General features: G+C 37.1%; 1 protein-coding gene across 2 annotated transcripts in view; it reads left to right on the top strand.

The window, feature by feature from the left end:
- Positions 1–26,815, top strand: part of KCNMB2 (potassium calcium-activated channel subfamily M regulatory beta subunit 2) — a 347,713-nt gene extending 320,898 nt beyond the window's left edge. The window contains exons 3-5 of one of the 2 annotated variants that reach the window (XM_069472917.1): positions 9,778–9,948; positions 12,360–12,555; positions 25,044–26,815. In XM_069472917.1, the coding sequence (XP_069329018.1) occupies positions 9,778–9,948; positions 12,360–12,555; positions 25,044–25,328 (652 nt within the window). In that variant the 3' untranslated portion in view covers positions 25,329–26,815. The remainder of the gene's footprint in view (positions 1–9,777; positions 9,949–12,359; positions 12,556–25,043) is intronic. The other variant, XM_069472916.1, reaches the window with a different exon arrangement.
- Positions 26,816–27,175: the final 360 nt, after the last annotated feature.

Raw genomic sequence — 27,175 nt, 5'->3', positions numbered from 1 at the left:
CATTTGTGCATGGAAACGTTTCTGGATCTCTATTCTGTTCTACTGCTCAGTTTTGTCTACCTTAGACAAACACCACACTTGAGTTTACAAACTTTAGTATCATACCTCTAATATATCCTGATGTCTGAGAGAAGTCACCCATCTTGTTCTTTTATAATCAGAAGTGCATTTAGTATTCTTAGTCACTTATACTTCCATGTAGATTTTAGAAATGTCTTGTCAATTCACACCTACTACACCTCCCAAAAAAGTTCTTGGGATTTTTATTGGAATTTTATGAATCTATCAATTAATTTGTGGTAAATTTATATCCTTATGTCATCAATTCTTTCTCTGAATAATTAAGGTTAATCTCTTTATTGATTTTTCTTTCCTAATAGCTCCTAATATTATAATTTCTCCAAAAAGAACTTGCACATAGTTTATTAAATTTAATCCTAAGTATTCTTTTTCTAATGTTTAAATTACATTTTCTATTTTTGCTGATATATGGAAAGACAATTGACTATTGCATATCAGGTTTTTTTCCAACAACTATGCTAAATTTTCTTATTAATAGTTTATCTGTCCATTCTTTTGTATTTTCTTCATCATTATGTCATTGGTGAATAACTTTTTGTTTCTTCAGTAAATATACAACTCATTTTCCTTGCCTTATTATACCAGCTTGTAAATCAGTAAATCATGAATAAAATAGGTGATAGTGAATATCTTTGCTTTGTTCTTGCTCGTAGATTCTTTCAACATTTAACCATTAAGTACCAAGTTTACTACAAAGCATTTCCTGTATACCATTTATTACATTAAGGATGTTCCTATCTATTTCTAATTCAATGAGCTTTTATCACTAAATGGATGTTAAATTTTATCAAATATGTTTCTCTACATTAATTACATTGTCATATTATTGTAGCCCTTTAATATGTTTATGTAATATATTAATAATCAAGTGATAACCAACATTATATTCCTGTGATAGCCTCAACTTGATCATGATACATTTTCACTTTTATATATTGCTAGACTTATTTTTAAAATTTTTGCATTTACATATATGAGTGAGATTGGCCCTGTAATTTTCTTTTTTGTTGCTCTCATTTGGTTTTGATACCAAAGTTTGCTAACCTCATAAATAGGTTGTATAACATTCCATCTTTTTCTATACTCTGAAATGATTTCTATAACACAGGTAGAGTTCAACTATAAATCATCAGAGCCTAGTGTTTCCGTTATGGTGATATTTTTAACTACTGGCTCAATTTTTTAATGATTTAGAACTATTTGGTTTTCTAGTTATTTCTAAATCAGTTTCAGTAAGTTCTACATTTGTAAAACTTTGCTGTATATTTTAGTAAGTTATGTATGCCACAGTTTTCAAATGTCTCATTATAAAGTTTTTTTAAAAATCTTCTTTCTAACCATATTATATCTGTAGTTATAGTTTTAAATTCCTGATATTTATTTGGCCCTTTCTGTTTTTTTCTTAATCAATCTTGTCAGAGAGATTTATCTATTTCAGCAGTCTTTTCAAAAATTAGCCTTTGAATTTGTTGGTCCTTGAAGATAGTTTATCTTCTATTTCATTTATTTCTGCTTATGTTTATTATTTCCTTCCTTATACTTTCTTTTAGCATATTTTGTTAATCTTTTTACAACTTCCTAATTTGGATGCCTAGCACATTAATTTTCAGGTTTTTTCCTTATCTAATATAAGCATTTAAATCTATATATTTCTATCTATGTAGTGTTTTAGCTGCATCCCACTAGTTGCTCTATGGTTTTTCATATCATTCAATTCTAAATATTTCTTAATTTTGTCATATTTTATTCTATAATTCATGAATTCTTTGTTTTTATTTTCATATATAGATGCAATTCTAATTATTTTTTGTTATTTATTTCTACCATTATTGCATTAGAGTCAAATAATGTGGTCAAGGCAACACTTCTCAAAAGCTCTTTAGGTTATAGGGATACCCTAATTCAGCAGTCCCCAGCCTTTTTGGCACCAGGGCTGGTTTCATGGAAGACAATTTTCCCATGGGCCAGGGGGAGGGGGATGGTTTCAGGATGATTCAAGTGCATTACATTTATTGTGCAGTCAAACCTCTCTGCTAATGATAATCTGTATTTGCAGCCACTCCCCAACACATCACTGCCTCAGCTTCACCTCAGATCATCAGGCACTAGATTCTCATAAGGAGCAAGCAATCTATATCTCTCGCACATGCAGTTTACAATACCGTTTGCTCTCCTATGAGAATCTAATGCCTCCACTAATCTGACAGGAGGCAGAGCTCAGAGGGTGACTTGAGCAATGGAGAGCAGCTGTAAATACAGATGAAGCTTCGCTTGCTCACCCACCGTTCACCTCCTGCTGTGTGGCCCAGTTCCTAACAGGGCTTGGGGACCACAGCCTTAATTTATCTGGACAATTCACATAATTTTCTGTTTTCTTCTATATATTGCATTAAAGCCTTTTATAATATTTAAGTGCTAATGAATCAGATAAAAACAAATAAGAATTAAAATATCAGAGATATAATTGGGAGAGTGTATGATCTTATAAGCTTTGTAATGGCAGGACTAAAAAGAAATAATTCCTACTTTTGTTTCCATAATTTTTCTCTCACCTATAGTGTCTTATTCATGGGTCACAAAATTACAAGATTTCCTAGGAAGTCTCATGGATCAATAAATTGGCAATAATTACATTAGCTATATAGACAAAACCCCTCATGTTAATGACATACATACATACATTAAGTATGACTGTCATTTGTTCCCAAACTAAAAAACATGTTGCTCTTAATGGAATGCACACATTAAAAGATTGAAAAAAGACTAATAATTAAACTAATCAAATTGGACCATAAAATATATACTTACTTGCCCAAAGAAAATCCATGAAATCTGAAACTAATAGAAGATGAGGGTATGCATACAAAGAAGCACATCTCAAAAATGTGGAAGGCTTTGGTGGACAGAAGGCAGAAAAATGGCTGCATTTATCAATACCATGCCTGCTCTGCCATATGAGATAACAGGTTGGGTTCTCCCAGGGCAGAGATATACAGCAGCTCTGCTCATTTCAGCTCAGAAGGCACCCAGCAATCCATCGTATCACAGGTTCACTCTCAGGGGACTTAACAGAAGGGCACTTTTCCCCATAGTCTGGAAACTAGAGCTCTCAGTGCCTAGAAGGTTTGATTTTTTTCCGGAAGAACTACTAAATTTGTTGGTGGTAGAGTCCAACAGGCACTGATGGGAAGAGAGAAGGCAGGAGCCTGTTCTAGCCATGGTTCCTTGATTTATTTGGTTTTAATTGACCATTCAGCCTCTTTATGCTGACTACCTCACAACCTATACTAATTGTTGCCATTTCTAGTCCACATAAAAGGAACATGTTTTGTCAGCCTAATAAATGCAAGAGCCTGAGGCTACAGAAATGAATGTGGTCCAACTCTAACTCCTGAGCAGCTCAGTACTCCCTGGGACAGAGAGGCACAAACATAAATATTTATTCAGTATGTATAAGTTCCTGAGAAGCTCTCAGCCAGGTAATTTCAGATATATTTAGCTCTTAACTTCTAATTCAGGGCCAGGCGAGGTGGCTCACACCTATAATCCTAGCATTCTGGGAGGCCAAGGTGGGAGGATTGTTTGAGGTGAGGAGTTCAAAACCAGCCTAAACAAGAGTAAGACCCCATCTTTACTAAAAATAGAAAAAATTAGCCAGGTGTGGTAGATCATACCTGTAATGCTGGCACTCTGGGAGGCCAAAGAGAGAGGATTGCTTGAGTTCAGGAGTTCAAGACTAGCCTGAACAAGAGTAAGACCCCGTCTCTACTAAAAATAGAAAAAAATTAGCCAGGTGTGGTGGTGTTCACCTGTAGTCCCAGCTACTCTGGAGGCTGAGGCAGGAGGATTGCTTGAGCCCTGGAGTTTGAGGTTGCTGTGAGCTAGGCTGACGCCACGGCACTCGCCCAGGCAACAGAGTGAGACTCTGTCTCAAAAAAAAAAAAAAAAGAATATCAATGATGCTAAAATATTAGTGAAATAGCAAAGGACTCTAAAAAGAATTTGAAAACAAGGTGTATAAACTGAAAGGCTCCCTCATGAAATGCTAAACTTTGTTATATTTATTAGAAGGATATAGTCACACACATATTCAAGAAAGATATATCTATGAATATATTCATAAAAATACGTTTATAAAGAGACTAAGCCTCCCTAGGAAACTTAGCTTTTAAAAATATCGAACCAATCTTAAAATACTGCTAACAATATATTCATAAGGAATATATACTATACTTAAGTGCACATATAGTAGTAACATTCATCGGGTGTCAGGCAGATGGGGGGGGAACGGATGGGCATACACACACTTAATAGATGCTGTGTGCACCATCGGGGGATGGACACTCTTGGAGCTCTGACTTGGGTGGGGCAAAGGCAATATATGTAACCTAAACATTTGTACCCCTGTAATATGCTGAAATAAAAAAAAATTTTTAATTTAAAAATTTAAAAAACAAAATATTCTTTATAAAAAAATAAAGAAATACATACTTTATAATTAAACATATTTTTGAAATAGAATTTTAAAACAGTCATGAAAAATATATTCATATTCATTTATAATATTTAAAACAATACTCCTTGAAATAAGTTTTGTTAAATCTTTAAGTGTAGTAAAGTGTGCAAAGTATTCATTTAGTTAACTCACCCTTCAATAAATTGGCTTTTGGTGAATTAGCCATTCAGTAATTGATCCTTTGGCATATCGGCCCTCAGCGTATTGGCTTACTTCCCTTTTGTGCACCTCTCTGACCATTCTCATTCCCATGCATTGCAATGATTCATATTTCACTTAGCTTCCTCAGGACACCATGTCCTATTCATTTTGTATCCCCAAAACTTAGTACATTGTGCTTCCTTTTATGAAGGCCTAGAAATGTTTAGTAGTAAATAAACATAAATGGCCTTTACTAAGCTTTACCCTAAATACTTTTCTCCCTGTTAGATAGATACCAAGAGATTCTGAATTTGAATGGGTGTTGGCCAAGGAGAAAAATTTTCTTGCACTTTTTACTCTTTATGTCCATATTTGTATACACATAGCTTTGTAAATAATTTGCTTATGAATTATAGGCTGAGTTCTCATATTAAACTTTCAGAAACTACCCAAATAGGAAGTTTGAAATAAAATTGTACTGCATTGACTATTGTTTAGGGTGAAAATGACAATTATTGGACAATTGAAAATCTTTTGTTTATAAGATATTTATCACAAAGACCTTTGTTATACTTGGATTTGCCTTGTAGACTTATTAATAAGTTCCATTCTCCAAAATGATTTGGGCAGAATGTTTCCCATATATGTAGTAAAGACTGCACATATCTATTATTTATTACTGTCAGCATGTGTGAATGTTGACTTTTATCTGCCACATTAATTCATGGCTCACCACAAAGCCAAGACTACCTCAACAAAGCTTAAAACACACTGCCTTGTCAAGGCACACTAAGGCTAGATCTACTTCAAACTTACAGAGTCAAATTCCTGCTCTACACCTACTGTTGGATAATACACCTGTTCAAAACTGAATTTGTAGTCATGCCCCAGACTCATTCTTCCTCCTCAGCCTTCTACTTCAGTGAAGTGTCCTGACCTTCATTCCCATTTTCTTATCGCCACCACTCCCCATCCCCAAATCTTCTCAGGTAGCTACACAAAGAAAAGACACAAAGAACAAAAGGGAGATGAAATATCAGCTTTGTTAGTAGTGACACAGTAAACCCTAAAGAACAATCTTCCTAGTATCAAGGATGATGCTTAGGCCTGAGGCCCAAAATATAGCATCATGCTCCTTCCATTTAACATTGAAGACAACTTGGTGTGGGAGGGACCCCCCCCCCAACTAACTCACTCAGTCTCAGGCCTATGGACATGCTCTTTCACAAGTGGGGCTTATTACCTGGACACGGGAAAAACCAAGACATGCCAGGCCTGAATAAAGGCAAGTCCAAAATGATTCTTAAAAAACAAAAAGTTTTGCCACATATAAGAAGTGACTTTCAAACTCACTCAAAAGGTTGGCCTGGCCCCCCCTGACTATCAGGCTTTGGCCTATCTCACCAACCAGATTAGTCATCCCTCTGCCTGAGCTTAGGACCCTGAGCTTAGGACCCTAAGCTTGTGGGCAGAGAATCTATAAATGTACAATCTCTCTCTCCATCCTTGGAAAGGACAGCAAAAGTCCCCTCTTTGGATCCTGAAAGAGCTGGGAAATAAGAATCCCACCTTACCACTCAGCCATGTTCCCAGTCATCCTTCCTCACCATCCCCTGTATTCTAACAACTACCAAATTCTGAAGTTTTATCTCCTAGATATTTCTTCATATATCCTTTTCTATCTACCTTACCTTGATCCTAGACCCAGGCTTCATCGTTCTTTGCCAACACTACAGTAATAATTTCTCAATTCCTCTCTCTAGTTTGTCTTGTCCTATCTCTAATCTCCACATGGCATCCACAGTGGTTATTCTGAAACTCGATTCTGATCATGTCATGCTCTGACAGCTTCCCATTAACTACAGAATAAAGGCCAAGCTCTTTAAAATAACTTACAAAGCCCTTCATGACCTACCTACCTTTCTAAACTCATCCGCCCACTGCCCCAACTCATCCCAGTGGTATAAAAACATGGTAGTTTCTGATACTCACCATCCAGTTGCAAGTCTCCATCCCTTTGTTCATGTGAGTCCTTCTGTCTGAAATACCCTTAACTCATTGTGTCATTTGGTTAACTCTGATTCAACCTCAAAGATTTGTTTAAGGCATTACCCCTCTAGGAAGCCTTCCCTAACCTAAACCCTAGTTCTCTGTCCTGCTCCCTCAGGATGGGAAATTTGCCCCTCTTCTGTGCTCTCATAACACTCTGTGAATAGCTCCATCATTAAATTTACTGCCCTATGCTGATATTTATTTCTATGTCTGTCTTTCTATTGGGCAGGTCCATATCCCCAGTAACTAGAGGTTACCAGCACTCAATATAAATGTATGAACCTACACTGAACCCTTTGCTCTTCCAAATCATTTATTTATTTCTTCATTTATCCATTAATTCAATATCATTTATTCATGAATCCCATGAGTATAGCCACTTCCCTCACCCACTTTCATTTTGCTGGGGAGTATCCTGATTTCCTAGATGCCTTTGGGCTGTGTGGAAAACAATCGTTTCCCCCTACACATTCCAGAGCATACAAAGAACATTTGTTAACCACTTTCAAACTGTCATTTGTTTTTGCATTACCCGTTTGAATCATTTTTATGCGTTTTTGTTCTGGGAACATAACTGACTGATTACACGCCATCTCTTTTATGGATATAGGCTGACATAGTGATGCTGTGTGACAGCCTAATACCCTGGAATTGGGAGACTATTGCTCCCTCCTTGCTGACTTCTGTCTGCAGGAAATGCAAATCTCAATGGCAGCCATCAGAATTAAATACATGTTGATAAATAATATTAGCTAACTAGCATCAGATTTTTATTTTGCAGCAGGTCTTTGAAGGTACTCAGACTCAGCCTGTCTCTTCCTGTTTCGGAAGACTTCCTGCCCACTGGCTTTAGCTGCTAATGGGCACTGATTTTTCTTTATTCAAGTTCATAAAGGGTCTGGTTTAAAGAGCTTTAATGTAAATCCTACAGTTTCCAAAGAAAAGCTCAGAAAAGAATGGGAAAACTTAGAGTGTGGGTGATTGCCAGTCTATGGAAGTCAAAATCAGGGCAGGCCAGCTAATCCAGGAGCACTGGGCTTGGGAGCTGGAGAATAAAGAAAGATGTGGGCTCTCTGGGCCTCTGGCACTGAGAATGCACCATCAAGAGCAGTGAGGGTGGGAAGAAGCCAGGAAGGACTAGCCATGAAAAAGGATGATGAACAAAGACCTCTATTTAGCTCTGTCTTCCTATACAATGAACCCATTCCTCATAAAAAGAGTAAGATTTGTATAAACCACCTCATGAAGAGAACTTTAAAACAATGATAGCAATAAACTAATTGGTTAATTTTGCATGCTGGTACCTGGATTAATAAGTATTCTACCCTAAAACCTTATGGAAATATATTAAGTACATACACATTCTCACACCTCTATAGGGAATCAAAATATTAAACAACCAGCCCAGAATGGACCAGCCAACCAGAATAGATGCCAGCCATTAACGCCAATCAGGCCATCCTGGAGCACCAAGCTAAATATAAGCCCCAAATAAACACACAGTTGTACAAACAACAGCATCTCTTCCCTCCCCTGTAAAGTTCCATGCTAGATTCTGCTCTGTTTCCCTTCCCAAGCAACAAGAGTGATTAGTGAAAAAATGTTAAAAGAAAATCTGAAGTTATTCTTGTGCATATTGGCTTTTTGCCTGAAGTTTAAAAAAATCACTTAAGCATTTCTTTTTTCCATTTTTAGCATTCTGTTTGTCCTCCTCTCTGTTTCCAGGCCCTGAAGGCCAGCGACTTCTCCACTCCCACTGCCCTGCAATCCAAAGGTCCCTCCTCAAAATAGAAACTGAGAGATCCTGAGCTGTGCCCTGGTCACTGGCCTCAGCATTGCCTCCCTACTCGTATTTCTCAGCCACCTCCCAGGCAGCCGGCACCCCAACATTTTCTCATTTCTTCCCCTCCAGACCTTGTTTCAGATCCAGCCCTCCATTCCTAAGCTTTATACACTATTTATTTCCTTGCCGTTCTGTCCTTTAGAAATTCTTCAGAGGGTGGTAGCAGTTTTAGTGTGTTCCTGTGCTCGTGTCATCGAGCGGCAGCTCCCCACCCCACTTTGAATGGGAGCATTTATCACTTATCTCACATCAGTCACTCTCCGGGATGGTTTACTGATGTCATCTCACTTAACCATTACAAGGCATTTTAACATGATTTCCACCTCTCAGGAAACTAGGGATCAGAAAAGCTAAGGAACTTAGCACCAATCACCCAGCAAGGAAGCAGCAAAATCAGAGTTTGAACTCAGGAGACAGTTGACTCCAATCTTATGTTCTTTCCTACCTTATGATGTGCTCTAAGATAAAAAACAAAAAATACTAATAAAACTGTCCCACGTTAGGAGCCCTGGCCTTGACTTGACTGACACTTTTCTGACTCACAAAGACGTTTAGGCGCAGAAGAAAAGAAGGCTGCATCACCACTCTACGTCTTTACATTGCTTATAAATCTCAGGCCAACAGAGCCCCAAGCAGTCCTAAGCTTTAGAAAAGTGTTAACCAAAATAACTTCTGTCTCTCACTACTGGGGGAAATAAGGGATTAATTTGACAGATTTCTAATGTATGTTGCCATTTATTCTAACCAATATTCCATTAGATATTCAGAAATTATAAAAAGACCAATGATGATCCTTTTCAGGTTAAATGGTAAGGTTAACAAACCCAAAGCATTATTTTGGGGGTTGAGGAGATATTTCTCTTTCTTTAGAATTGGAGAGAAAGAAAATTAATTTATAGTAAGACATGGACCCCAAGATAAAGAAGGGGGACTTGTTTTTGCTCAGGGTTGGTGCCCCTGGGTGTGTGTGCGTGTGTGTGTTGAGAGGCAGTGGTAACATACTGGGATCCAATTGCACTCAGGTTGGGAGGGCTCCCCCAGGCCTCTCAGCCCCAGGAAGGTATGGGCAAAGACTGACCTACTATCTAGGGGCCTGCTGATTAACTCTGAACTTTATATACTACTGTATTGTTTTCCACCTCAGAAATATTTACCAAAAAATCAGGGACCACGACCTCTTGGACAAAAGGAAAACAGTCACAGCACTGAAAGCAGGAGAAGACCGGGCCATTCTCCTGGGACTGGCCATGATGGTGTGCTCCATCATGATGTACTTCCTGCTGGGAATCACACTCCTGCGCTCATACATGCAGAGGTAATACCACTGGGTGGTTGGAACACTGCTGTTTCTCTCCTCCTCCCATCCCTACCCCTTCATTTAATCAACCCTAAGGTCATCCTCCTCACTTGCTTTCCTAATAAGAACTTTGAGAAGAATCTGGTACATAATATTTTTCAATAACATTATCTAATAACAACGATAAATACAGCTGTATGTATAACCTGCCTACTCCATGCCAGGGACTTTTCATACATTGCTTGTTTAACTCTCACAGCTACTGTCTAAGGTAAGTGTGAATATACTCATTATAAAAATGGCAAAACCAGGGCTCAAGAGAGATACAATTCGCCCGGTGTCGGAGCTCTTTCATGGGTCACAGCTAAGATTCAGACCCACGTCCCCCTAATTCCAGAGTCCCTATTGCTGCCACTTCACACTTCTGTCCATTCTCCACCCTCATCACTTTTCCTGTCCCCCCCACCCCTCCATCACCCTCCACATTAGTGGTTCTCAACTGCTCATTCCAACTTCTGCAGAAATTAAAAATGCTGATGCCCAGGCCCCACCAAGGTCAGGTTTAGTTGGTCTGGAATGGCACCCAGTCACCAGTATGTGTTAAAGTTCCCCGGGTGGTTCTAATATGCCGTCAAGGTTGAGAAACATTGCATCAGCTTTTAAAAATAACAGATTTTGGACCCTTTTCATTTTAATATTTGCCCTAGGTTTACTGAATAGATAGGAAGGCAAATAAATAGTGAGATAGCAAACGTATTCCTCCTGCACTTCCCTCCCCTAGTAAGCGCCATCTCCAGCATCTCTAGCTAACCGTTGCCTGTAAGTTGGACACTTTAAGCACAGGCGAGCCCCGCCCTGCTACAACTAATGGGGGAATGTCTCACAGTGGTTCAGCTTTAAAAAAGACCCTTTCCGATGAAACATTGAAGTTTCAATCCAAAAGCAAATCAAACCACTTTGTGGCATTTGTTTCTCCATCTAAATTAATACTTTCATTTTAGAAGCAAAATCTGGCTGAAATACAGTAATTTGCTGAAATTAAGGCATCATCTTTCACATTTGTGGCTGCCCTGCTCTGTTTCTCTGATGGCCTTCAGCTGTTCTCACTCTCAATGAAAGCGCTGATGCCTCGGGCCCCGAGTGTTCGCTGATTCCAAACCTGCTTTCAGATCCTCACGTCTGCTTAGAACCATCAAAGAGTTTTTCCTCACTATATAATCAAAATCTAACCATTCATGTTCCAGGAAAATACAATTTGCCACACCAGAGGGGGTCAGGTCTAGTATCCTGCCTCTGAAATAAAACTTCACACATGTAAACAGGCACAGAACTATTGATACATGTCCAACGACAAAGGAAAGGGTATTTACCTGCAAAAAAAAAACATGTTGTTTTCTCATCTCTCTGGTAATCAGCTTACACCCAGAAGCAAACAATTGATTGCTAGTGTGTTACTTCCTAATTACAAATGTTAACCTTGATCATAAAATTAAATGTATTTTAAAATCAAAAGTTGATCAACAAGCAGCTGGAACCGTTCCAAGTGAGAGGTCCCAGGGCACCCTTACTAACCACTGGTCTGCTTGGAAGGGTTTCTTTTCCATTGTGTTCATGGGGAGGTGGCACAGCAGAATGGGCCTGGGCCTCAGAGAAACACAGGGTTAGGTGAGATCACAATTCCCATCACTTACTAGCTCTGTGCCCTTGCATATCTTACCAGATTTCTCAGTTCACTCATCTTTAAAAGGTGTTAATACTCAACTTACAGGGTTTTTGAGAGGACAGAGAAAGATAATTTATGTAAAGTACCCATTGGGGTGAAAGGGATGCAATAAGTGATTAGTCTTGGTATGATTAAAGGGTTGAGTTATCTTTTATCCCTTATTGGAAAGACCTTAAGGCACTAAGTCACTGTCCTTCCATCTGTCAAGTAGGACCCCAGTCTCCTCTTCCCCTTGGCCCTCTTCCCTCCCCTTCTCCCTTATACCTCTCCACCTACAAACTGAGCTGGAGTGGGGGTGGGATGAAGAAACCACAGAGTAAAACACAGCAGAGGTAAGGACTGGGGTGTGGCAAGAAGCTGCTTACAGTGTAGAAATACAGGTGGGTATGGGTTATGATTTTAAAACATGCCTTATGCTCACTAGTGAATTCAATAAGCACAAAAAGTTAACTTAAATCAAGCACTGGAGAATATCATATCCAATAGAAGTCATCGAAAAAGTTCTCCCATGCCATAGTTTGTCTATGTTATGTTGTAGTTTGTCTAGAGATGCTGTATTCAAAGGCATAAACTTTACACAGATAGATTGTATTATAGATTTGGGAAAGACTCTTCAGATTCAGGAGCTGAGAAATGATCCTCTCTGATCACGCCTTCCTCGCCGTCAGTTGTTGGGCCTGTGTTTATTCCCGCCCCTTCTCTGTAGTGTCTGGACCGAGGAGTCTCAATGCATCTTGCTGAATGCGTCCATCACAGAGACATTTAATTGCTCCTTCAGCTGTGGTCCAGACTGCTGGAAACTCTCGCAGTACCCTTGTCTCCAGGTGTACGTAAACCTGACTTCTTCCGGGGAAAAGCTCCTTCTCTACCACACCGAAGAGACGATGAAAATCAATCAGAAGGTAGGAGCTTGGCACACTGCATTTCAGTCACCCAGCTCATCTCTCTCTGAAGTTCCCCTCTGCCAGCATCTCAAAGGAAAATACTGCCAGAAAGCAGGCCCTGCCTCTTTCATTCTCAGAACTCACTATTTGATTCTTGCCTAGGAAATTTTATTTTCTGTGCAAGTTGTGAACAGACCATTCTCCCATACTGTGGTAGTGCAGATTTAGCCTTGACTTCCATTTGGAAGGGTAAATATATACTTATTTACATACAAATAGGCTGAGTCTTTCAAAGCAAGTGTACAGTTTAGTGATGTATAAGCCAAAAACCAGGTATTTGTCATATGCCTGGGAGCCATGCGGTAAAATGACTGCTTTTCCATGGTCATTATCACTTAGTTCTGTGACCTTAGAGATGTCACTTGACCTCTCTGAGCTTCAGCTTCCTTTTCTCTAAAAAGACAATAATAAGTGGTCACCTTGCAGGGTGATTGTAAAGATTAGAACTGAATATGTAAAGTGTTGAGCAGATCACAACATCTGGCACGGAGGAGACCTTCAGCCCATGATCACAGTGTGTGTAGTGTGTCTTGATTCATATAGGTTATGTTCCTAGAGGCTGAATATGCCAGCACTGCTCTATTCAAGTCCACATGGTAGATGCTCAACAAATGTGTATTATATTAAAGTTTTATATAAAATATACACTTATAAGGTCGGGGATGACCAGTAAAGTGTCAACAGAACCAACCTGACATCATCCATTTTAAGTTAAAGACATTGAGCTTTGGATTTATGTCGAGAAGACTCTCGCATGCCAAGACAACCTGATGCCATTCTTCAATAGGACACTTGGCTCATTACTAGGATACAACCCTCATGAACTCGAATCTTTCCTGCGAAGGCTTTTCTTTTCATTACAATTGTCAGCACTTAAGTGATATAGCTTATCGTTATGTTTTAAAATGCAGTAGCTTAGAGGTTCAATACTAGAACATAGAGAATGAGTAGTATTTGTTTCTAATAAATTGACGAAAAGTAGGGAAATCCACCTTGCATTTTGGTTACAATAAAACAATTCTGGCAAATATCTCTGAGAACTCGAACTCAGTATAATGAATATTTCAGAGAATGTTGTTTGAAAACGTCTTCTCTGATTTCTTTCATTTATAGTAGCCACAAATAATACTAGTCACAACCCTGTGCTGCAGATACAGAAAGATTGGCTCCCTCACAAAGTGCTTGTCTTTCAAGGTCTTCCCTCAAGTCAGATTTGTAAATCAAAGCTGACCTGTACTGGCGAATGCCTATAAAACTCTCAAATCTCCAAGAAATTGGAAAGTGGCCAACTTAAATAGGCATCAAAAAGTGAAACATATTTCCATTTCCTTGTTTTGACATTTTATCACTACATCGCTGTGAATGCATTATTTAGGTTATAAACAGGGAGGGAAGTTACCAATAAAAGTTCCAGTTATGTATTCAGAACCAGTAGCTTGTCTGCTCTCAGCATGGTAGTAGGTCATCATTTGGTTTATTTGCCTATCTTGTTTTTAAATGTACATTTTAACACACATACAGAAGCATGCATGAAATGAAAAAGTACAGCTCAAGTATATGTTACAAAGAGATTCTCTCATGTAACCACAACACAGGTAAAGAAATAAAACATTTCCTGCATCCCAAAAACACCCTTCATGCCCCCTTCCAATAATTCTGTCCCCTGCCAAAGAGAACAACCATCCTGACTATTGTGGCAATTACTTTCTTATTTTTCTTTGTAGTTTTATCACCTAAGCATATATCCCTAAGCATTATATTTTAGTTTTGCTCCATTTTTAAACATTATATAAGTGGAATCAAACAAAATATTTTCCTTTCTCTCTAGCTTCCTTCACACAACAGTATCTTTGTTAGATTTGTTCCATTTGGTTGTAGTTCATTCATATTCATTACTGTATTATATTCCATTGTATGAACATGCCAATTTACTTACATTTTACTGCTGATGGACATTGTGAGTTATCTGTAGTTTGGAGCTATTATAAATAATTCTGCCATGACCATTCTCAGATATATCTCTTGGTGTGCAAGCACACACCAGCTGTCAAGTATAAACCTGGGAATGGAATATCTAGATCATAGGGTATTCATATCTTTAAGTTTAGTAGATAGTGCCAGATGATTTGCCAAAGTGCCTATTCCAATTTATATTATCACTACTCTATGGGTATGAGAGTTCTTGCTTAAATCTTCACCAACACTTGGTAACATCTATAATTTTAATTTTAGCTAATGAAGTGATATTTGCTGGTGGTTCTGATGGCTAGAGTTGTCAAATACCTTTTCCTTTATTTATTTGGCCATTTGGATATCCTCTTTTGTGCAATGTCTGTTCAAGTCCCTTCCTCACTTTTATATTGAATTATTTCTTCTTTATATTCAGGGTAGGAATTGTTTAAATACAAACATTTGTTGGCTATATGTGTTGCAAGTATCATCTTCTATTAGGTAGAAGCCATTTGCTACAGTTCACTTTTGAAAAGACCACTTTTTCTTCCTTTCATTATTTCATAATCCAATTTCTCCCTCTCTTTTCTCAGAAGTCATCTAATCTGTTACTAAAAGAATTAGTATTTAGCCTACGAGATTACATCTTGCAGTCATAACTAATTAAGGACATTAAAACATTTTAACCCCACTTATTCTTTTCCCAACTTATATATTATTGTCATTTTTATTCTCTATATACTTGAGCTTTTATAGACATTATTCTTGTTGTTGTATATAGCAAACATTAATTTACATGGGTCCCCATTTTTTTCCATTTTTATTATTCTTTACTCCTTTATCTCTGTTCTTTTACCTGCGATTATTTTTCTATTGCCTGAAGAAGACTCTTTATTAGTACTTATTTTAGTGCAATGTCTTTTCTAAAGAATTTTCTCACTTTTCATTTGTCTGAAAATATTTTTATTTTATTTTCATTCTTGAAGGACACATTCACTTAGTACAAAATTCTAAGTTGGCTATTATTTTTTTCCATTGTCTTCTGGTGAGCACTGTTACTATGCAGAAATCAGCCCTCAGTCTAATTGCTCCTTCTTTGAAGGTAATATTGGCCTTTTTAAAGATTATTTTCTTTGGTTTTCTACAGTTTAACTATTATGCACCAAAGTGTGTAATTATTTTTATTTAGTCTGCTTAGCATTTTTAGGACTTCTTTCCCTATTCCTTAATATCCTTTTTCAATTTTAGAAAGTTCTGTCATTATCTCATCGACTGTCTGTTTTCATTCTTTCCCTCTTCTCCTTCTGGGACTCCAGATGGTCATATGCTAGGCTCTCTCATTGTATCCCCCATTGTGTCTTACTCTCCCTTTTGTATTTTCCCTCATTTTGTCTCTCTTCACTTCTTTCTGGATATTTACCTATCTTCTAATTCAGCAATTCTTTCCTCAGCTCTGAAAAATCTACTGTTAAACCTAATGATTGAGTTCTTAAGTTCTCAACTATATTTTCAATTCTATAATATCCAATTAGGTCTTGTCTTATCAATTCCAATTTCCTACAATATTCTAATTCTTATCTACTAAATTCTTCAAAGTAAGATGTAAAATTGTAGTAGTAATAAAATCTATTTTGATGACTTCAACATCTGAAGTCCCTATGTACCTATTCTATTTTTTTCTTCTCTTGTTTCTCTACACGTTATCTTGTAATATCTGGTTATTTTTATTAGGTTTCAGACATCATATTTGCAGATTATTTATAAAAATAACTTTAAGCCAAGAATGATGTCATCTTTTCCAAAAACTATTTCCATTTGCATCTTCCAGGCCCCCAAGGGCACTAGCCTTTTAGGATCACCTCATTCTGACTTCACACACTGAGATATTCAAATCTGAACTGTAGCCCCTGTGAGGACCTGACTATTTCAGGTTGGCCATTGCTCTTATGGTGCAGTCCTTCAGAGGCCCAAAACAAAGTGAACAGGAGGATCATCAAGCCCCACCTGACAGGCCTCAGTGATAATTCCTGCCCATAGCTCTGCAAGGCTGTCAAAAGTGCCATGCAGCCTCCTGGGCTCTCAGCCACCTTCTACACTCAGCATATGTTCCCAGGGGAAAATCTACCAAACACTCAGCTCACCTTACTGTTCCAGTAGTTCTTTACTTACTGGATAGCTAACCTCTGCTTGTAATCTGAAATATACATACTGAAAATACACGGGTATCTCCATGTCAAAAAGTCATTAAACCATCTTTGTGCAACATGAGGAATATTTAGGATATTCTTGGCAAAAAATAAATGAAAATATTTTCAATGTCAACCTCTGCTTTCTGTTACCCTCCTCCAAGCTCATCAAAAATAATGGTCTTCCTCACAGTTACCAAGAAATGGGCATGGTTTTATTGAGATACATCAGGTACTACTGATAATGTTTGGTCCAAGACAACAGGAGGCAAAAGGATATCAATCAAGGTGTTTGCATCTTAATATAAATACCTTTAAAAGGATTTTATTTTTAAATTTTCATACTCTGTCATATTCTTTTTCTTTAGTCTTTAAACCCAGTGCCCAAACTCTTGTCAACATTATAACTAAAGCTGCTTAAGCTGATAAATTGGCATGCTCTCCTGGAGCTGACTAATGGTCTCTGGGAGCTACCAGGAGGCTCAAGGACCCCTCCTCCCATGGCCACAGGCTGTCACTAGGATCATAAACAGCAGCTGAGTATTAATTCACTATTGTTATTGCTTGTGAATTCCTCAATGCTCTCTCCTTCAGGAGTTTAAACCTCCTTTATTCACTGGAATTCTCAAAACATGCTCATTTGGTTTGAGGGTGGATTCAAAATGTAGTTTGGTACAAAAACAGGAAACTATATCCAGTTTTTGGTATATGGTATAACACCATATATATGTCTGATGGTGTAGAAAAATCCAAACTCCGTTTCTTTTACTGTACTCTCACAACACACCTCTGACACCAGATATGTGAGGGATTTTCCCCACCATTGAGCAAGCAGATACTGGCTGGGTATCCCCTAAGTCAATTCAGTTCTGACACTACCTGGAGATAGCATCGGATCCCACAGGTTGAGGACTCAGTCCCACAAGACTGCTTCCCACCCCTTCAGATGCCAATCACAAGCCCCAGGTTGTTCTGCCTGTGCTTCTGACCAACCAGCTATAAATCAGGGATCCCATGGCCCCCTTCTTGGATTCAAATAATTTACTAGAGTAGCTCACAGAACTCAGGGAAACATTTTACTTACATTCACCAGTTTATTATAAACATTACAAAGGATACAGATGAAGAGATGCATAGGGCAAGGCACGAGAGAAGGGGTGCGTAGTTTCCATGCCCTCTCTGGGCACACCACGCTCCAGGAACCTTCACCTGGAGCTGTATGGAGACTCCTAAACCCAATCTCCTAAATCCAGGCTTTTGGGGTTTTTATGGAAGCTTCATCACACAGGCATGATTGATTAAAGCACTGGCCATTGGCAATCAAACAACCTTCAGCTCCTCTTTCCTCTCGGGAGGTTGGGGGATGGGGTTGAAAGTCCCAACCTAATCATGGCTTGGTCTTTCCAGCAACCAGCCTCCATTCTTGAAGCAGCCAGCCCTCAGTCAACTCATTAGCATACAAAAAGACATGTACCACTTTGGAGATTCCAAGGGTTGTAGGAGTTACATGCCAGGAAACAGGACAAAAACCAAATATTAATATATATTTTATAATATTATATATGATATTTTATATATAACTGTCATGAAGAAGACAGCTATTTTTGGTGGATAATAAGTTCTATAAATTAGCCAGTTATTTATGACTTCAAACTCAGCATCACACTTCATTTTGTCACCCATTCTGAAGTCTTCCAGGTTCCCTAAATTATCTAGACCAGAGTTTCTCAACCTTGGTGCCACTGACAGTTTGGATGGGATAGTTCCTTCTTGCCTGGGAGGGTGAGGTGGGGCTCTGTCTTGGGCACTGTAAGGTGTGTAGCAGCATCCCTAGCCTCTCTGTCCCCTAGAGGACTAGCATTCTTCCCCTCAACCCTCCACCCACCACAGTTGTGGCAACTAAAAATGTTTATAGACAGTGGCAGAATCACTGCTTAGATTTTATTTAGCTTGCAGCTTAGATGCTGTGAGATCCCACATTTCTAAACAATGCTTGTAAGCATTGAGTTCCTCTGCAAAGCGTTGGCAGGGTTAGGAAAAAGGAAGAAAATAAAGTGAAGTTGAGAATCTAAACGGGAAATGAGGGACCTAACATTCATTAAGTGTCTCCTATGTACTATGTGCCCAACAGTATGCTAAAAACTTTCTAAAATTCATCTCATTTAATAGTAACTAAAACTCTCCTCTTAAATTAATAATAATCAAATTTTAACAAAAGCTTACAATGTGCCAGGAACTGTACAGTACTAAATATTTTACATGAGCTAACTTATTTAATTATAGCAGTAACTCTGCATGTTAGGCACCACCGTTATCCCCACTTTACAATAATGAAGCTGAGCTCTGAAAATGAAATAATTTTACCAAAGTTACATACTCACTAATTTGCTCTGAATTAATATATAAATCTCTTTACTCCATCATGCTATCTCTTGAAACAACAAACATTTTAGAGTCTCCTCCTGAGAGAGTAAAGACAAGAGTTCAGAAAATTCCAAATTCTAGGAAATATTTATCCTTCTGATGGCATATTTTGGTGAACAGGTGAGAATCCACCCACTTCATCCTATTCCAAGAGGTGCTTAAGATCAAGTAAAAGGCCATGAGCAAGGAATAGAATTATCTGTGACCCACAGGAAAGGTCAGGGCTATGTATTCAGCACCAGTTTACACAAAGTGGACATTAAGCAGGTAAAAGTTAACCCTGAAAAGAATAAAGAAAAACAGGGGGGAGGACGTGCCCTGAAATTTAATACTTAACATCCTCATAATTAGCATTTTAAATTTGGAGATAGTTATTAGACATTTGCTAAAACTGCCTATGGGCCATAGATTCAGAAATGCTTTTGTGACTGGCAGAGTTTAGTCACTTCTCACCAAAGCTGAATTCTGGGACAACTGAGGGCACCTGAGGGAGAAGGAGCCTATTCTTCTCCAATAGCCCAGAAAGAGGACCACGGTGAGAGCTCTGGATCAGATTATCTGACTCATGTAGCACTAACTGGATAGGTCAGAAACCTCATGGCTCCATGGTGTAAACTACTCTGGGTATTGACTGATCCCAAGGCTCCAGGAGGCTTCTATCTCCTTAGTGGATTTCCTAGATCTTTTAAGTTTCTTCTCTACTCCAAATCAAGCAGAAATGCCATAATAGATGTGAGAGTTCTGGGCAAATACAGGAAAGGAAAACCCCACACTAGACGCACCTTTGTCTTAACACTGGAAGAAATAGTCATGCATAGCAGAGTGTGAATTCTGTTTTCCTTTTCCTCTACTAAATATTAATACTTCAAACAGTGCACTTGCTAAAATCAAGCAGATACTGTAAGTGCAAACCAAACAAGTCTAAACTGAATTTTGTGGTATTCACTTTTTTAAAAATGATGGTAAGGAGCAGAAAATCTCAAAAGGAGAAAAAAAATGAAGTCCCAATTTACTCTCTCAACTCCTCCGTTCATCACGAATGTTCAAAAAACTCAAAAAGTTCAAAATATACTTGTGAGCCAAAGTAATTCAAGGCTACCAGCTGGTGATCTCTACATCCTTTGAACATGGGAATTATGTCTTATGCTCTAGCACAGAACACAAAATCTGGAACATTGTATATACTTAATAAATATCTATTGTTTGAGAACACTAGAAAAAGTTCCATCTGATTTTGGAACCAAAAATATTTATGTTTCACATGAGCAGTGTTTTTGTTTTTTTGTTTGTGGTTTGTTTGTTTACCGCATGGGCATTGTGGAATAGGGTGCCCTAGCTACATAAGAAGTTCTTACAGCAAATTTGTGCCCTACCTTTGTGGTAGTACAGTCTTTACTGAAAGCCTTTTTAGCCACATTTCTATCCCATTTTATCACCGACACTTGTTTTCTATTCTATTTCTGTTTCTCTCTGTCTATGAATCATATATTGTTTATGTTTTTGACACTTATATCTAACATGCTATCTGACATACTGGAGACAATAAATATTGATTGTATTTCATTAAACCTCTAGCCTTTCTGAAATAAGACACTTCCCTTTGTTATAAAAGAGCAAATAAAGAACAAATCCTTCCCTTGAGGTGATCCTGAGAAATTGATAGCTCCCTTCCTGCCATCACAAGGAAAAAGAGGCAGGCAGTGAGGTTATTTGGCCAAGCATCCTCCTACTGTCCCCTTCCTCTCCCCATGTCTTTTATTTTTAGGATGAAGGCATGTCACTCTTTGCTTCACACATGCCTAGCAAAGCATGTCTAAGAAAAGCCTAACAGGTAGTTTCTCAAAACTTCTGTCCATCATGAGAATAAAAATAACTCTGTTGTAAAAGATTTTGGAAGTGAGGCTAAGAAAAGAAGATTTCCAGTGAATTCCCAAAGAATTGGAGAGAAGATGCTATTTCTGGACCTTCATTGCCCAAGTAAGGGGAAAGATGGTCAGCAGACATTGACAGGACCGAGGTTTCTTTAGCTGGGAGAGCAAAGGCCATGTCCCTGGGGCTGTCTCTATGGTTTTCAATACTAAAAAGAAGTTTCTTTCCTTCAAGAATCTAAGCAATGAGGTTTATTAACAAAACCCAGAATTAAGAAGAGAGATATGAGTCTAAATCTTCCACTGAATGGCTGCCTTAGAGGTTTGGTAGGTTTATATATTTATAAGTTAAGGCACAAAAGAAAAAGAATGACCTATGGCTGTGGTAAAACTATTAGCATAGTTTGATCACTGCTTAAGTGTATTGTGTATATAAAATTATTATTCATAGTTTCCTTTGTGTTATGTATCACGCAAAACCTAAAAGTTAAATCTTCCCTATCCCATACCTCTTACTAAAAACAAAAAAAAAGAATGATCTAAAAGTGCTTGGATCTTTATCTAAGTATAGAGCCCACTTAGTAAAGTTTCATTTGTTGCAATGCATCTAAATGTATCTATGTATTCTAAACTAATCACATAAAATTCTCTTTCAAAATCATTAAAAAATCATAAAATAACTAAATCTTCACTCCAAATTCATACCAGCTTCAGGAACATGCACATGGCTATAGTCTGAGCCACAGAAACAGGAACCTAGAATCCTAATGTAGAATTCAGCATAATGCAAATCCCCTAGGACAAAAATAGAAGGGACATGAGATGAGACACACTGAACAGGACTGCCCCTGTGAAACCTATATAGCTAGTAATTTTGTCCTTCTTAGAGATTTCATAGTTTAGTATATGGCAGTTGACTAAAGACTTTAGAAGATCAAGTGGACAAATATCACATTCAATAGAAAAACATGTTAATGAACATTTATTGAGGCTTTATGCAAATTCATCATTTAATCCCCACAAAAACCCTACCAGAAAAAAATAAAATAAAAAAATAAAAATAAAAATAAAATAAAATAAATTTAATTTAATTTAAAAAAACCCTACCAGGAAGGCTCTATTAACCCCATTATATAGATAAAGAAATTGATTCTGAGGGTCCAAGTAACTTGCCTACACAGTAACCAGATTTCCTAAACATAAGTCAGTCAGGAACTTGCTGTACATACTACCTCATACCTTCATTAGCACAGAAGGACCCATCAGTAATAAAAGTGGATGATTGACTGACATTTGGTAGAATTTTGAGGAGCAGTAATAGTCTAGTAGATGACTGATTTGACATTTGGCAGAATTTTCAGGAGCAGTAACAGTCTAATGGGAGTAACAGTTTGCATGTATATTAGAAAGTGACAGGTGACAAGATCAGGAAGAGCTAAAACCACCAGAGCAGTAGATCTTTCTCCACTGGCATCTACCTGTGCCACTGGCCCTAAGGACCCAAGTCCAATCATGTATGGAACATGCAGCATGTGGCCAACCCAAATGCACACATTTCAGATCCTGACGACTACAGCAAGGTATTGCAACCTTGCTAGATGGTCTCAAAGGTAGTTTATATCTTGGGGGTTTATTTTTGGAAGAATCTTACCTAGTGGAAGAATTATTGCCATTTGGCTGACAAATTTTTCTTCAAAAGAAATTTTAAAAGCTGAATCAATTGACAAGAACATAAGAAAAGAAAAAAACTCCATTTTTAATGAAATGCCATTTTTACTGAGATCATTTCAATAACAGTACTGGTTAGCCACTAAAACTACTACTGTGAACTATGTTTGCACAAAAACATACAGATACCTGATAACATTTGTAATCCAAATTTGCTTAGTTTGAATTCAACCACAAATGTCATGTTTGTGATTTATTTTAATGCTTTGCGTCAAAAAAATTTTTTTTTAATTTAAAGACATGATCTGAGAATCTTTGAAGAAGAACAAAAACAAAGGTATTCCTTACTGCCTTGTACCTTTTTGATCCAGAGGAATCCAACTGGTAGGAAATTTGCTTCATGGCAGTCAGTGGCCAAACTTCACACTAAGTTGTAATTCACTGAGAAATTCTGCTTTCTTGGAAATACTTTAAGACCCTTAAAGCTGTACTAGTACCAACTGTCTGCTGTACTCATAAGTGTATTCACATTTATTCTTACCTTGTTAAATTTGAAGGTGCCGACCAGTTTGCTTAAAGAACACCATTTTAAACATGATTTACAATAAATGCCAGCATGCTCATCCTCTATTCTTGACTAATCAAAAAACTCTCCTGCTGTTTATAGTCAATTAATTCAATAATTACAGCTAGGCAAAAAAAAAAATAAAAGCAAAGTGCCTATGTGCCCATTAATAAAGTTAGAGGAAAGAATAATCCAAATATACTCCATTAGCTAAAACTCATTGTATTTTTAAATATATTTTCTTCCAGTGAAATCTACAGGTCTAAATTTTTCTGAAATTCCAGGATATTACCCCATAACTAGTATCAGCGTACCTCAAAGTTCACCCATAGCCCGCCTCATCTGTGTCTCATGTAGGTTGTGTACTGAACAACCCTAGGGGTACCGGTCACATTGTAAAAGTCATAGATGTAAATATTTATAATCACAATTTGTAAATTGGTAAATAACAGTAAGTTACAGGGTTTTTTTCATAAAATTAATTTGTTAGGATAATTTTCCAACCGAAAATAACAGTGTTTTGAAGAGGGGGCATAGTTTTCTAATTGTCACTAAAACACTACATAGATTAGTGATCCTGTCAGAAACCAGTTTAATTCAGATAAATAAGTTAAATTCATCATTTGATAATATATATAATAAGGAGCAGGGAATCATTGTTTTTCTATTGGGAGGTGCTTACCATAGAGAGGGGAAAGAGTTAAGCAAGAACCCTCACATCTCCCAGAAAAATGACATAATCCACTTTTTTCCCAACTTTTTAAAAAATTAGACTCATTGTTATATCAGTTTTGTCACTGTACATTTACAGACCAAGGAAAAAGGGTCATAGAGATTTCCTCAGAGAACACTTTTTAAATTAGAAAAAATATAGTCAAATATATCTAATACATAATAAAAAGAAAAACTACAAAGAAGTTATTTAATTTCATCCACATCCAGAGAAGAGAGAAAGAGAAGGGGAAAGAGGACAGAAAGAGGGAGCAGAGAGGAAAATATAAAGACAGGTGGGGTCTGGGGTAAGAGCAAGGAAAATAAAGAGAGATACAAAGGAAAAAAGTCAAAAGATGTAAATGTATAGAAAGACAGAGAGGAGAGACACATAGAAGAAATTGCAAGAAAGAAAGGAGAGGTGAAAAGATCAAAGGAAAGTATCATTACATTCTCAGGTGAGTGGCGATTGAAGAATAAACTGATTTGATTCTGTTTTATTTTTCACTGGTTTATGGGAAAAGTTACTTTGGCATGCTAAATGACCCACTCATTACAGCTCTTTAACTATTCATTATCTCTACACTTTCCAAGACTCCTTTTTCAGCAATTCACCAGAGGAGTAGCTACTTTCTTGATGACAGTAAAAAAGTAACCAATTAAAATGAAGCCAAGCCAATAAAAGATAAGAGTTTCCTTGAGAGAACTGGAAACCTTTGATATCACATGGACAGATGTGGACAGACAAAAGATGGAAAAGTTGACACTCTGATTCCCTAAACAATTGTGTTTAACAGGAAATAATTAAAACCCACCACACCTAGAAATGGCAAAAAGAATTCATTGGGAGTCATTAAATTTTTTTGTATACAATGTGGAATGATTAAATCAAGCTAATTAACATATCCATCATTTGATTTTAATCACTATTTAAATAATGTATGGGTGAGCTATCAAGGAACATAAATATCATGGTTATTTCATAGATCATTGAGTTGGCCACATACCCCACCCCTCTATTGTCAGACACACATGCAGAGTATCTCTACTAACAGTTTGTCTCATTCTCCGCAGTGCTCCTATATACCTAAATGTGGGAAAAACTTTGAAGAATCCATGTCCATGGTGAATGTTGTCATGGAAAACTTCAGAAAGTACCAACACTTCTCCTGCTATTCTGACCCGGAAGGAAACCAGAAGAGCGTCATCCTAACCAAACTCTACAGTTCCAACGTGCTGTTCCATTCACTCTTCTGGCCAACATGTATGATGGCTGGGGGCGTGGCCATCGTTGCCATGGTAAAACTCACACAGTACCTCTCCCTGCTCTGTGAGAGGATCCAACGGATCAATAGATAAAAGCAAAAGTGGATGAAATAATTTTCTTTAAAGCTCAAATACTGTTTTCTTTCATTCTTCACCAAAGAACCTTAAGTTTGTAATGTGCAGTCTGTTGTCAGTTCCTTAATATATTCTTATACATAGAGCAATAACGCAAAAGCTGTTCTATATGCAAACATGATGTCTTTATTATTCAGGAGAAGAAATAACTGTTTTGTGTCGATTGGCTGTTTTCACAATCTTATTTCAATGCTGGAACTAGTACTTCCTTCTCTCATTCCGCCAAAATAGGGCTCAGTTATTCATTTGCCAAGCTTTGTGGAAGAATGTAGATAATATTAATGTGATAAAGTCTGTATTCTAAGTTGTCAGATCTCTTGAAGACAATATTTTTTTCTCATTCATTGTTTACTAAAGCTACAGCCAAAAATATTTTTTCTTTTCTTATTCTGAACTGAGCCCTATAGCAAGTGAAGGGACCAGATTTCCTAATTAAAGGGTGTTAAGCATTTTCCTTGTATTTTTACCATATTATTGTAAAAAAAAAAAAAAATAGGGGAAACCCAGCCAGCTACTTTTCTTTCATCACTTTTTATTCATAACTTTAAATTTTTTAACTAATTTCCAAAAAAATAAGCTGTTTTCATTAGCCAATTCTATATTTTCTTCCTGTGATTTAAGTAGAAAATGAACAGAGCCGTTTTCCATTTAAGACCCTGCTACTGTGTAAAGAAATGATATTTACAAGGAGTTTCATTACCTATGAACTGACTGAATGTTGGCAGGTGCTCCATTACAACCCAGGAAATCCTGTGTTACTAAGATATCTGTGTGGAAATCTTTATTTCATTTCAGCTGAACTGTTAGATGGTAAAATTAAGATGCTCCTTGCTGGTAAAAGCTGGTGGGCTTGTTTCAAAGGGTAAATCTGTTGTGGCAAATTAACATATTGAAATATTGCTCTTTGGGAATTTATGTTTAAGTTAATGAATGTGTAGTCGCTCCTTCTGACAAGTGTTCCCTATTGAGATCTCAAAGCTATGTGCATAGAATATTTTGCCTCCTCTACATGTTTTATTTTTGTATTTACAATTCCCTTTTTTGTTGTTATATTTTATACACAAAATAGACCTTTTTTCTAACACACATTTGAACTGAATAACAGATTTAAAGAAAGACTTTGTTCACATTGCTATTTACTTATTGTGCTTAAGGGGAAAATGAGGGATCAGTTTTAAATAAAAACATTCCATCTTTTATTTAATATCAATATCAAAAGAAGACAAACATCTATCTTTCTCATCTATATTTAAGTACCTTTTTGTAATGTAGTATCAAAGTTTTTTAGGTATTGCGAAATTTTACAAATCACTTGTGGAATGAATGGCAAAACTAATCTGATGAAGTGGAAATTATCCTGCAATATTGTAATTCATTGTTTGAATTTTCATAAGCAAATAAATCCCTAGGGTGTCAGGACTTCAAATGTGTAATTAAAATTTTTTTTTAATTATTAAATCACAAAATTTGAATACTTCTTGCAGTTTGAGCTGACAAGCCCATGGTAGTCCAAAACCCTTTAAACGTATTTAAAGTGTGATTATAAAGCAAGTTCCTTTTTTAAAAACAAATACATACATACAATGTTGTGAACATTTGAAAAATATGATAGAAAACTTTATTTCTACTTCAACTTGAAAACATAATTCTGAAAATAATAGAGAAATCTTTGGGACTGTGAAGCTGAAAATTTATGATCTTTAATGTTCCTTGAGCTTCCTTTCAATCCAAGGGCAAAGTACATATGAGTGAAACTATTAGATGAGTTATTTTTTAAATTTTCCTCTGGATTTTTATTAAGAATT

The sequence above is a fragment of the Eulemur rufifrons genome, chromosome 7, assembly GCF_041146395.1.
Source record: "Eulemur rufifrons isolate Redbay chromosome 7, OSU_ERuf_1, whole genome shotgun sequence".
NCBI classification, from domain to species: Eukaryota; Metazoa; Chordata; class Mammalia; order Primates; family Lemuridae; genus Eulemur; species Eulemur rufifrons.
This window is presented reverse-complemented; position numbering and strand designations above follow the sequence as displayed.